Below are 14,333 nucleotides of genomic sequence, written 5' to 3'. Positions count from 1 at the left end.
ACAGGTGTACGTAGCGTTGTTATGACAACGATGGAAAACAAATCATTTCAAAATACTGCTGCTCTTTACATTAAGAAAACTTAACGCCGATTAAATTGATTAAAATATTTTATATATGTTTACCTTCACTCAGTTATTAATAAAAATATACTAAAGAATATTTAATCAATTTTTTACATTTATCACATCATTTTAAAAGTAAAAAAGAAAAATAATCAAATTCAAATTATTTTTCTTGTTGGATTAGCAATGGACTATTTATAATCATGTACTTTATGTATTTTTTTCGTCAATACAGAACAAATCTTATTTCAGGATTTAAACTGAATAATTTAAAATAAAAAAGTGTCTGAATAATGGATTTTATTGAATTTCTAGTAGCTATGTTACGTTTTCGAATTGTCATCCTCAATTGAATACGGAATTACTAACTTAAGCTTCCCATACATTTATTTAGAATAAAATTTCATAGAAAGTTGCAATTATTATGTAAATACGACATATTAAACTGTCTCCATTCGCTTTGCTGAATTTGTGAGTAAATTCATTCATAAATAGGTATGATTCTAATTAAGAGTTTTTGAAATGTTGAGATTCGGCAAAACTTCAAGGACGAATCGTATTTTTTTTATGTAAAAAAATACGATTTTTTTCTTCTTTTGCTTTTACTAGACAACCAAGGAAAAAAAATTAGATTATTAAAAGATAAAAAAAGGTAATAGAGTTTTTCTAATCAGTTTTTTAAAAATCTTTTTTTTTTTTGCTTTTTTCCTTAAATAAATACTAGCTATCAATCGCCATCATCTTATTCACTCAGAATATTGGTTTCCTGGTTGTTAAGTTATATTCCAATAAATTGAAAATAATTATTCGAAAATTTGCCTTATTAATTCGAAAATATGAATTTAGTGGAACCAATCGATTGAAAAATATGAATTGAAGGGTATCAATTTACTACAAATTGCAAATTGCATTTGCCATGCGTGCAAAATAAAAACGGAAGTGCAAATCTACTTCGGATGAATAAGTAATTTGTTTTTATTTGATTGGTTTGAGACACAATTGGTTTGATGGAATGGTGAAAATAGTTTGATTTTTATCATAACGTTAAAAACATTGATACAGATAATGTATCAGATAAAAATTTAAAGATTTTTTATGATATTGATTGACTAATTATATTTTTAAACAATTAAAAATTATTTATAATTAATATTTTATTTATTAGTTATGAATTTAACTATAAATTTATCAAAAACCATTTCCTTAGATTAATTATTAATAATTCAAATTTATTTGTTAAGTTTAGAAAAAAATCATATTGAAATGATATCTATTTTACTAAAATTGTATTTTTTTTTCTGTTTTAATATAATGTGAAAATTATTCTGACGAGATTATAATTTTGGGTGATATAGCTGCACATACCAAAAATTGACTTAATTTTCAATTCACCTATATTTCAATTACTTTTTAGAGTTAACTGTAACTTTTATCTTGTTTACAAAGCAAGTAGACCAGATTTTATGTGGATCAAACAAAATCTATATGCTTTTATAAAGTGATGTACACAAAAGCATTCGTGCTAATATGCATGGACAAAATTAAAAGCAAAGTACGAAGAGAAATGGAACATTAACCTATCTGTGATTATATTCAGAATCAAAAAAGATAACATAGGTGACGAAATACCACATAACTAAGAAATAAATACGCAGACAGTTTTTTATACAAATGTGAAAGAAATATGCTAGGCATGGGAAAACCATGGATTTCTTCGCGTTCTGTTAAAATGATGCTATTGTCTTTTGGAATTTCCTATCGCGTAACTTATACGATAAGGTTAAAATTGTTTGATAAAAGGAGTTAAAAAGATATGAAAGAAGAACAAATCAGAAAGAAAAAAACACCCGATAATTTCGCTGTCGAGTATATATATATGATAACGAGATTTGGTCTAGAAATTAAACCGACTGTCTCATGAACTTTTGTTACACTCAGCATGTACTCCAGGTATTATTTTAATTTCATTTTCAACAATTGGTGCATTGTTGCTTTCAAAATTCGGTTTTAAAATCTGTTTAGGTTTATTTACAATTTCACCAATGAATAATTATTTTCGAATAATCTAATAAAGTTAAATTGGAAATAGTTTTTAAAAAGAGATTTATTATTCAAATAACTATGTTGTGATGGTATTTGTTTATGCTTGATTTAATTATGTAAATAAATTTCTGAAAATTAACATAGAGACCTATGATGACACCAAATTTTTTCTTTAAAAATGGATATGCTTTCTAATTTGTATATATTTTACAAGATATTTGTAGCAATCTGAAACTAAATCAATAATTTTTTGCAATTATTTAGAAGTTTTAAAATTGTTCTTTTGCCATTCAGATTTTAAATTTCTATTTTCGCCTTTGATTATTGACCTCCCTGTGTTTAAGATGAAGGATTTAAGAATCCTTAAATGGACAGTATATATTCTGGAATTATGATGAATCTCGCATATTACATCGCTGTAGTTGCATTATCTTAATTTCTAAATTCTCGTAGACAAAACATAAACACAAAATATATTGGAATCGTGAAATAATTTGACATCTAGATTTTCATAAATTTCCCTATTTTAAGCCTCTTTGAGTTTAAAAAAAGATTATTTTTAAAATTATTTTGATGTACTTGCCTCTCTTCCTGTTATTGGGAACGATAATTGTCACCAACACTAGACTACAAAAATGCAATTAACAACATGGATGAAGTTTGGCATTTGGCTTTCATAGATTTGTGCCAAATGTTGGAAGAGAATAGAACAAATAGAAGCATTTGCATGTGACTATAACCTACGTGAAAATATATGTGTTCTAATAAAGCTTATCAAATATTTAATAAAAATTAATTCTAATAAAGAACTAAAAAAGATTCATATAAAATTGTTGTTTCTCTTGTGTTAACTTAATGAGCAGTTTAATCATGAATAGATTGAATTGTTTCTTTCAGAGGCGAGAAAAAGATTATTTCCCTTTTGATTCATCTTTGTTTGTTGACATTTGCTGCTGCATGTAAGTACATACATTCTTTTATTTTCCTTTTCTCTTTGATTTCTTTATATATTCCTTGTTATTTTCATGTTTGAACTAGTAATAATTCAATATAACAATGTTTCAAGATGTAAAACATGGTGAATCATTCTAATTGAAATTTAATTAAGCGGTATAAAAAATTAATAATCGAGATTTTTGAAATAATTCAAAGAAAATTCATTAAATTGTATATTAATATCACATTTTTCGAATATGCCAGATCTCAAGTAATGCTCAAGATGATATTATAAAACACTCAGAGTCTGTTACAAACAAATAACAAACTAATCGACAAATAGCAAAAATGAGAAACTATTCATAAAGTTTTAAAACTACATTCAAATACTGCTTTGACCTCAAGGAAAAGAAAGCTGAATAGTTCCCATCTCTGGATAGGTAGTTTCTCATTTTAACCTCCGAAATACAAAAGCTTTCAAGAAGTAAAATGTTATTATCTAGTTTATGAAGAAACTAATAACGTGTTAAAATTTTAACTGCTATAAATTATTATTTTTAGAGATATTCTTAGATATTTGTATCCTTAGTTACTTTACTAATAACTATCAAATATACCATTTGCAATTCACTAATTTTTTAAAAGATAAAAATAAATTTATTTACCATTAGCAATATTTTACTTAATATAAAATGCTTAAAATTCTTTTACAGTGATACATTAAATACGTGATATCAAAGGTAAAACAAAAAATATAAATAAATGGATATATAATGAGATTAATTACTTTTATTAAACTATAAATTGTTAGAAGTGTTGCAAATCAAAAATTTATTTAAGAAGATAAACTTTTTTCCTTATACAGTCATTTCTTTAAAATTTCCAAAGTTCTTTGGTTTAAAATCTTTGTTCGCAAATCTATGCATGAAAATATCACATTCAAAAAGAAACTTTGCTTTATTTTAGCCCAAAAATCTTCATGTAAATATCTTAGCTTGTATTTTTCTAAAATTTTAAATGTCCAAGAATTAATGAAATTCTCAGGATTCTCTTTTACCCCTTTCTAGGGCCGTGGGAAGTATGCTTCCCACCAAATTTATCAATATTTCTATGAAATTATGTATGTTGGCATAGGTTCTGACAAATTTTTTTAGAAGGACAGAAACTTAGATGCTTCAGTTCTTTATCTCACACAAAATGACGTGTCTTGATTTGTTACTTAATTATTAATTAACCAAATTAATTAATTCATGAAATTAAATTTATCTAATAAGCTAAATAAATCCCTTTTCTTATTCTAATTTGAAGCCTAAAAATATTTTAACATAATATGACTAGAAAAAAAATGGCCCTTTAAAGGGTTAATACAATTAATAACATCAGAACGGCTTTTCAATTATTAAAAGATTTGGGGTTCCCAGAGATTTGCATTGTAAAATATTTTGAAAATGCAGAGAATTTTTTTAAATAACTTCACTAACCAAAAGACTGCTGGCATTTTTAGAGAAGCTTTAATTTGAAGTTTGATAGTTTGTAACATAATTTGTTTGTGATATAATTTAATGCAAACTCTGCAATTGTGATAAAGTAGCTAATTTTAGACATAAGCATGTTCCAGTTCGTAAACTGCTTTAAATAACATAAAGAATCATGTATTATTGTATGCCTATTAAAAAATTACAATGTCTAAAATTCTTACAGTGTCCAATAGAATTAGCGATATTTAGTAAAATATTTTATGAAAATATTACTTACAAACTTATCAAATCTTGTGTTTTTCTGTCTATGAGTTTTTTTTGTCTAGTATAGTCTCAATAATTGTCCCTGAAGAAATTTATAGATTTTTAATATCGTAATGTTATAATAGACATCAGGCATTAAAACTGACAGTTTGATTTCCGCTAGCTACTTTAAAGTTTAAATTTATTTTATTCCTTTTGTATTCTATAGGCTCAGGCGTTGAAATAATTTCCCGTTCACAGTGGTCAGCTCGGCCTCCTTCACAAAGAAATTCCATCAAAAGGCCAGTGAAGCATGTGATCATTGGTCATACAGTCACTCCTCAGTGCCCTAACAAAGAAGCATGTAGTGCTCAAATGCGAAACATGCAAAATCACCACATAAATCTGGGTAATATCTTTATGCTGTCTCTCATTAATTTCACAAAATAATAAATGTTTTTTAAATATAAAAATGTAATTCTTTGTGTCTTAATAAATAAATTCTTTAAAATGTCATGAAACGTATCAAAATATGGAAAAATATATTAGTAATTGTATTGGTTTAAGGTATTGAATTAGACATACAGATTTCTAAATTTGCAGCCATATACACTATGAATAAAGGGTGGAAATTGACTCACCGGTTCTTGGCTCTTAAAAGAAAAGTTATTAATCTGAGTATAATAGTTTAAATTAAAAAGGTTTTAAACTGTAAAGGTTTACAAAATGAGTTATCAAATGATGTTTTAAATTTTAAAAAATTCTAACGCTTTTAAAACATTTTTAAATAATTAAATACAAAATTTATCAGAGTTTTATCTTATTAGTTAGTCTGAGAACTAAAAAAAGAAGATAACCCTAATCTACAGGTGAATTTCAAAACAAGAGAATAAAAAAAAATGTTTACTGAGAAAAGTGTTCTGACATTTAAACGATACTTTGTTATAATTTAAATAGTTCGGATACATAGTTCTTAAAAATGAAATAAAAGCAATATAGTGAATTAACTTGAAAATAGCAAAGAAAACTTTTACAGCTCCTGTGGTTGGACATCGAATGTTCTAGAACAAATGTCATAACATCAGTATTAATGGAGATATCCAAAAGATTCTCGAATATTCGGGATCCTTCATTTTTGTCCGCCACAAGTCGCCAAATAACCATCAATTCTGTTACCAAATCTGGAAATTCTTTAAACTGGCATCCATTCAGCGACCATTAAAATATCTACAAAAGTCTTCCTTGCAATGAGAATAACTCTGCAGAGAAGCGATATTGAAGATTCATTACATATTGCTTTTTTTTTTTATCGTTTCAGGATGGGGAGATATCGGTTACAACTTTGTCATAGGTGGGGATGGACGAGTCTACGAAGGAGCAGGTTGGACCAAAGAAGGTATCCACACTTTTGGTTGGAATAGCAAATCCTATGGTATAGCATTTATTGGAAATTATCAACAAGTTACACCAAATGCAAAAATGTTGAAGGCAGCGAGATCATTAATTGTCTGTGGTATACGATCGGTAAGATTCTAATAATACATCTAATTGATTCTAATTGTTTTTAATAATAACGAAGGCTAATTTTTCAAATTTCAAATTTAAATCTCTATAAAAACAGCAATCAATTCAAAACAATTTTGTTTTCCAAATATCAAACTTCCTTTCCTTTTATTTTCAAATAATAATAATAATGTGTTAAATATATACATATGTAGTGTACATGATAAGTATATGATAAAAATATCTTAACATATCATTTTCTTTTGTTATCAAAGCAATGATATTCATTGCTTATTTCTTGCATCTACTTTTAGAATTAAAGGTCTGTCAAATCTACTTTCTTTTATGTTAATTAAAATAATCTCTGACCAGCAAGTAAGCATTGAAATATAAAACATGAATTTACATTTCCACAAAACAACGAAAATTACTGATATCAGGAACGATATGTTTATTACCAATACTTTAAACTCTTCAAAATCTAAGAGAAGAAAGCATGGATACCATAGCCCCAAATATATATCCAGTTTCTAATTAAAAATTCCTTATTAAAATTTGCTGGAATAGGATCAGCAACACATTTGCTTGAAACGCAGCGAACGAATTAAGGTAAATTCTTAACATCGATTTTATTTAATCGTTTATATGACGATAAATTATGGAGATACATTTTAAAACAACTACTCTAAACGGACTTCCAATCCAATGTTTCTTACGTGGATTAACTCATAAAAGTTGGAAAAGTTGATTATTTTGAATCAATTGCTTTCTGTTGCAGGCTTTTCTTTGCAAATGTTGGTTTGATTTTGTTTAACCTCAGGTGAATCGTTTATGCATAATATAATATCCATGTTTTCTTTAAATAGATCATTTTAAGCCTCAAATTCCCCTTCTTAGCAGCCCTGTGATTATTTCCTTTATTGCCTATTTAAAAGTCTTTAATGAAGTCAAGTAATGTTTCAAAATCATCTTGTACTCTATATTGTATTGCCTCAATGATTTATGTATTTAATTCCAACATTAAAATGGTGAATCACTCCACATTCCAAAGCCTTTTCTTACTAAAGTAACAACAATTTACAATAATATACTCAGCCTCATTTTCAAAAAAAAAAAAAAAAAAAAAAAAAAAAAATGTGAGTAACATATACTCTAAAATAAATGAAAAACTGCCCACTTCTGTAAACAATCCACTCCCTGACACGATACTTTGTGCTGCACTGCAATAATGACGAAATAATGCAAACAATCGCTAAAATTCAAGTGCATTATTACTTACTGTTATTTCCACTTCCTTCATGCTTTCCGTTCTAGAAATCAATGTTAATATTCCTAGAGCGTCTTCCTAATGGGTGAGTTTGAAGCAACCTAATGGCTACTTAACTGGAGCTATCCCGAGATATTTACTGTCTTCAAAGTTCTTAATAATCCATTACACCGCAGATTGCTCGTCTTTTATTCAGTCGTGCATCTCAGTCCAGCATTAAAATCATTGTTCATGTTTTACATCCCAGAATCCTCCTGTTTATTGTCACATAGAAAAGCCCCAAAAATTTACCATTGCATATTCAGGTTTATCTTTAAGTAAAAGGTGTGCAACGTACACCATATAACAAACAGAAAACAGTACCCATTTCTGTAAACAATCCAATCTGCAGTGCGATACTTTGTACTGAATTTTAGCAATACCGGAATAATACAAACAATCAATGAAATGAAAGTGCATTATTTCTCAGTGTTCATACTTTTCATACTTTTGCAATCAATGTTAATGTGTCTAAAGTATTACTTTCCTTAGGATTTTACATTTAGTCACTTGAACCAACCAAATGGCTACTTCATTTGAACTATCCTGAGATAGTGACTGCTTTTAAAGTTCATATTAATATATTATGTTGCAGATTGTTCGCTTTTTTGTTCACTCATGCAGTTCAGTCCATCGTTTAAACGGTGAATAGCATTTTATGTTACAAACTCCGAAACTTAATGCCACCCACAAAACGGTAAAAGTATACAATTACATATTCAGGTTCGTTTTTAAGACAATGTGAGTAATTCATACCATACAATAAATAAACCAGCGAGAGTGAATCCCAAAAACTTTCTCGCATCCTCTGTAATAAACTTGTCACGTCAGAGAACGTCTTATATGGCACTGGTGTTCAATAGTTGCGAAATATTAACTTTCGGCGTAAACTTAGCATTTTTACTGAGTCTATAGTGTCATTCTTGGCGAGTTATTTGGCGATTAATCATTGATATATGTTAATAACATTCACAGATTTTTGACACGCTTTTCTCAACCGATTGAAACAAAAATTTGGCACGAAATTGTACTTGAAGACATACGTTTCCATATCAAATTTGATAAATTAAAGTCATTGCAGTTTTTGAATGATCGCGTTTACTTGTTTCTGAAAGTACAAACCGACAGACGGTCAAACTCTAATTGGATTTGGATCAATTTGGCAAGTGTCTATACTATATATATTAAATTCGTGTACCAAATTCTATCTAACTAGCTCTCGTTGTTTTGTATTATATTATTATGTACGTATATTAAAACAGCCGTACAGATGTACTTCATCTAAATAGAATTTTGAGTAAAGACCATGTACCAAATTTCAACAATCTATCTCAAAGTGGTTTTGAGTTATCGTTATCCCAAGCAGACAGACGTACATTTTTCATAAAAGTGTTTTTTGAACTGAGGATGGTCTTAAACGTGGAGATTCGTCAAAGTCTCGAGTTAGAATTTTTTGACGATTACAATATATTCTCTATATTTCCTATATGAAAAAAGTAAAAACTATCCACTACTATAAATAATTAACTTTGAAACATGATACTATATATTGAACAACAAAGTTGAAATAATACCCCCCCCCCCAAAAAAGCCCCACTAGACTTCCAAGTGTATTCTTTTTCAGTGTTGATTTCCACTTCTCACGTGATTCATATTTTTGCAATCAGTGTTAATGTACCCAGGGCATCACTTTCCCTTTAGTTTTTCTAATGGGTTCATTTAATCACTTGAAATCACCTAATGGCTACTTTGCTAGAGCTAACCTTAATGTAACACAAAAAAAATATCGATTGCTGAATGTAGCTTTCATGTTTCTTGGTATGTTTCTCTTGCTTGTTGCTTTGCCCGGCACACCCTGCTAACCTTAATTTCGGCTAATGCCGATGGTTATTTTTTGACTTTAATTTGCCTGGTGTGGGAATGAGAAATCCCTTATGCTGTTACCGATAATTTGCTTTGAGCTTTAACTTGCGGCTAGGAGTAGTTAAATGGCTGTCTAAGTTAATACTTTTCATCAGTGAATGTTATTGAAATTGGTAGTTTCCAAGGTTCTTTGAATTAGATAGCTCTTATTTATAGCTCTTATTTGTTATAATATGAAGGAATTTTTTTTAATAAATTATAAGGTTATTATTTTCATGGTTCTCATTATGAAAGGATGTAATATGTAAGCAGTGATAGTTATTTCCAGCAAACATTTTTATTTTTAATGAGCGTGGTTGTATAGTGATATTATTTCTTTACAAATATTTCTTTGTATGAATTTTTTGGAATTCAGTCGTCAGTTTTGTGTAATTAAGAAAAATTTCAGTTTAAATATTAGCTTTTTTTTAAAAAAAATATTCTTTTAATAATTACAGTGAAAGTAATATTGAAATATTTTATGAACTCAAAAGAGTGAACTTTTTTTCGAATTTGTTATTTTTATATATTTGATTAATTTCTTTCGAGATTTTGAGTTATCGAATAATGAATAATTTATCTATAAAGAACATATTTCTTCTATTTTTCTTCTTTTTTCATTATGTTTTTAAGCTGTCAACCACACTCTTAGATTATGTTTTAAATTGTTGATTGTCTGTACAGCTGAACTACTGACAAAACATAAATAAAAAATTTGATTTATAAAAAATTATTAAAATTCCTTCATTTTCACATTTCTAATAAGTATGATATTTACTCAGATACTATATCAGAAAAAGTTGGAATAAGTGCCTTGTAAGGATATCTGCTAGTTAATTTTTTTTCTAATTAAGACAAAGTGCAAATTGTCTGTGGATTTCTATTTGATCTCCACTATTGGAGTAAACATTCTTATTATTATCTTTAGAATCATTACAGTACTGGAAAGATGCAACATTGTTGAAAGTTGCCACTTTTATTTCTTACTGTATGATTAATGAAGCATTTATAAATTTCCTTTCTTTAGTTGCAGTAATTTGCCTTAAAAAATTAAACATTATCTATTAGACTATTGAATGTTAAGTATTGTGATCTGCTGCTTTCATTATTATTTCCTTTTTCAATATGTTCTTTAGAATTTTATCTTTTTTTAACAAATAAGAAGAAATATGTAAGGCTTGAAACATTTTCGTGATTCATCAAGTTTTTTTTAATTGTTTAATTTCTTGTTTTAGTGACTCTTTTAAAATGTGTTATCTCAGCTATCCTTGGATAGTCTTGGATCCTCAGCTCTTGGATCAAAAATTCCGCCTTTGGATGAACATCCCTAATCCTCGGGTCAAACATCCCTTTTCTTAGAAAAGTTTGAACTAAGACAATCTCAAGAAATATAAATGCTATTGTTTAAATAATATCTTAGTTTTAGTCGTAAGTGAGGTATTTTTAATTATTATTAAGTTTTCTTAATAATATTTACAAGTTGATTGTTAGCGAATTGTTCCCTAAACTAGAATAAAAAGGAAATTTTGAGAAATTGAACAGAAATTTAGTCTATTAAATAAAAAAAAAACTTGTAATAATCAAAAGAATAAAATATTTCTTGATTGTTAAAAACCCGAGACTTGCATATTTTGAAACCAGAGAAATTCAGCTTTCTTTTTCCTTTCTGGTTTGATATGTTTTAATATGCATCATTCTGAGATAATTTTAAATAATTGTAACAAAAAAAAACACGTGTTTTATAAATTCAAAATTTCTTGAATAATAAATGCAATTCCATTGCAATGCTAATTCCTTTTTTATTCTCTCTTTCTCAGGGCCACGTAGCAGAAAACCGTGAGCTACATGGCGCCCGAGACGCAACCTGCACAGCTTCTCCAGGAGACAAACTGTATGAAATAATCAAACATTGGCCCATGTTCAAAGGTGGTCGTCTTGAAGGATACAAGTGCTAAATGTCTATATTTTGTTCATTTCATCTTATAAAGCTATATTTCGAAATTCACTGGGTATTTTTTAGAACAACTATATTTTATAAATTGGTCATGGAATTTTTCGTTCAAGTTGTTTTTATGCACTCATTATCATTTTGTCTTCAGTGTTATTTCTCAGAAATACTAATCACTTAGACGACTAACATTTGCTTTTTCATATAATGAAACAGAGCAAACGAAATTTTAATTTTCAACAGTGATACTACCATCTATGCCGTGAATATGTTTTGCTGAACGCATTGAACGCATGCTACCATCTATGCCGTAAATAGGTTTCGCTGAACGCATTGAAACATTAAGCTTTAAAAGAATACATGATATAATTTATCTAAAAGGGGGATATAAAGTAGATGATTGTTCCATTACTTACTAATAACTAATTACTGACTAACTAATTCGATTCTTTCCTTTTAAAAACGTAACTGACTTGACTGCGGCATCAACATAACAAATTATATAGCAAACATACATAGCTGATAACATAACAAATAATAATAACATATGAACTTTATTAAGTTTTCTGACTTATATAGCTTTAGAATGGAATGTTAAAGATAAAGCATTTTTAATTACAGCATATGGAAAAAAGCGCATGAAAAAAAAAGAGTCTGCGCAACTCAGAAGTTAACGTGAAGTTCGAGTGATTTAAAAATAACTATTTTTAAAACGCGAAAAAAATTGATATTATTGCACTATATGGTTCAAAGTATTTCATTTCTAAGAAAATCATTGAATATCGGAATTTGTATGCTAAAATAATATATTATGAACTGCCAGTATATAATTAAATTGCTTTGTTTATAAACAAGAAAAAAAATTAGTTTTGATCATATTTCAAGTTAAATTCCAAGAAAATGATTTACCAAAATTTATAATCATCATTAATATTATATTAAAATTGAGGAAAAGAATAACTATCACTTATTTTTCTGGTTTCGATAAATCACCACATCTCGCTTCAGAGGAGAAATATCTACCCAATTCTGAATAAGTTGTTGATATGTTCTAATTGTTCATGAAAGTAGCACAAGATATTCTACGTCATCTCCTCAATGTTCGATATCTTGAATGCCTTTTAATATCATGCCATTCGCAATTATTTGCTTATAGATTTTTACCATCGAAATTTTCTTTGAATCTCTTTCTGCAACAAACGCCATTTCAAAAAATTACAAACAGTTGTGTTGAAAGCTTATAAGCCAGTTAACAGGTATGCTACACTAGCAGTTGCTTTTGTATTGTGGTCATGTTACTCGGCTGCGAACCACAAGGTCCCAGCTTCTATCCTCGCTCATACCAATCTGCTACATTGGTGTATCAAATCAGTCACATTTATAATTATAATCACTTCTAATAAGATTTAAACATCATCGTTCAAATATTAAATAATAAGATGCTATTTAAAGAAAAGTAACAATTCATTTCCATAACTATACCGATTACACTTTTTTTAATATTTGTCAAAAATGTCAACATATTTTCCCAAACTCCTCAACAAGTTTCAAGTAACTTATACCACCCACTACACAGATTTTTTAAAATTAAAATTGCTTTGCTTTGATAAAATAAAATAATAATAATAATTTTTTTTGATATTTTACTATGTTTCAATCATCTTTTAACGCACATATATGGAAGAGATGCTTTTTACAATAAGTTTTCTTACATAAAATAAATAAATGAATAAAATCTTCCAAATGTTCGAATTCGGAATGTTAAATTGAATGCTTTAATTCTCATCATCTTTATTTTAAGGAATGTTTAACATAATTCCAAAATAACTTTGTTCAAACTTATGCTTTAAATTAATTTAAATGTTAACTGGCGTATTTTATGAAATTGTTATACTGAGATTTAAAACAGAAAATTAAACATCAGTGACGCCATCTAACGAGTTCAATGTGATTTATTTTTTTATTGGTTGGATATTTTCAAATGCTAATTTTTAGAAAACCTTTTTGTTTTATTCCGTTTATTATGCTTCATATTACAAGATAATGCCATTTAAAAAATTATTCAGTTATGGATATATTATATATATTTTGAAAATATTTTTAACATAAAATGCTACAAACACCGTCTTTATTTTCTTGTATATGAAATATGCCCAAGGAAAATACTGGAAATGTTGGAAAAGTCTGACATCAAGATTTTAATGAACATTCGAGTCTTAGACTGTAACAGAATTTGCAATTGCGTCTGTATGTGATGTTCTTTGAATATCATTAATTAAAAATTAAAAAATAGCATAATGATAAAATTTAATATTAATTAAGTTTGTGACTTCAATAATATTTCTCTTCCATGCATATATGTAGTTTCTGTTTTTATAATTGGAGTTGTAATGTTACTACACAAACGTTCCAGTTACGCTTATCTGTAAAAAAACTTCATAGAAAAAAAAAAAAAAGAATCGGTGTTTACAAACAGTGGAGTACTTCGCTATTTTACGATTTCCAACAAAGAATATTATAAGGATTCTTTTAAAATAAACTGATTATTTTTTGATTAAATTTTATCGGATTTTAAACATATTAATGATTTATTTTAGGATAAAATATTACGTTAAGAAATTTATGAAAATATATAGGTTTATTTATTTATATATTATGGCTTATTACTGAGCACTACCCATTCTTGAACAAAATTATATTACGTAAAAGTTGGCGTGCATCTAATTACTGTCATAAGTCATTGTACTTATTGAAATAGATATTAACTTGACTCATCATAACCAAAAAAGTGTTGACATTATTTTCATATTTTATAATTTAGTAAATTTGAATTTCTTTTACGAATTTATTTATTTGGCATGTAAGTCGATAACATTTTTTATATCGACCTGTCGACCTTTTCTTTCTTTCC

The 14,333-nt window shown here is 27.7% G+C and overlaps 1 protein-coding gene across 2 annotated transcripts; it reads left to right on the top strand.

Moving 5' to 3' along the window:
- The first annotated feature begins 1,894 nt into the window (after window positions 1–1,894).
- Window positions 1,895–11,525, top strand: LOC129981473 (peptidoglycan-recognition protein 2-like). 2 transcript variants are annotated; one of them, XM_056092322.1, is made up of 5 exons: window positions 1,895–2,013; window positions 3,004–3,065; window positions 4,993–5,172; window positions 6,082–6,159; window positions 11,292–11,525. In XM_056092322.1, exons 1-5 carry the CDS (start codon window positions 2,003–2,005, stop codon window positions 11,312–11,314), a joined length of 354 nt encoding a protein of 117 aa, XP_055948297.1. In that variant the 5' UTR covers window positions 1,895–2,002; the 3' UTR covers window positions 11,315–11,525. The 2 variants fall into 2 exon arrangements, with proteins under 2 accessions (XP_055948297.1, XP_055948296.1); XM_056092321.1 differs by having other exon boundaries at window positions 6,082–6,287.
- Window positions 11,526–14,333: the final 2,808 nt, after the last annotated feature.

The sequence above is a fragment of the Argiope bruennichi genome, chromosome 8 (assembly GCF_947563725.1).
Source record: "Argiope bruennichi chromosome 8, qqArgBrue1.1, whole genome shotgun sequence".
NCBI classification, from domain to species: domain Eukaryota; kingdom Metazoa; phylum Arthropoda; class Arachnida; order Araneae; family Araneidae; genus Argiope; species Argiope bruennichi.
The sequence above is the reverse complement of the archived record's forward strand: the minus strand, read 5'-3'. Positions and strand labels throughout refer to the sequence as shown.

Excerpts from the sequence above, each read along its gene's own strand:
- LOC129981473 (XM_056092321.1), top strand. Across the intron at positions 5,173-6,081 it reads AAATCACCACATAAATCTGG|GATGGGGAGATATCGGTTAC; the intron begins GTAATATCTTTA and ends TTATCGTTTCAG. Across the intron at positions 6,288-11,291 it reads TTGTCTGTGGTATACGATCG|GGCCACGTAGCAGAAAACCG; the intron begins GTAAGATTCTAA and ends TCTCTTTCTCAG.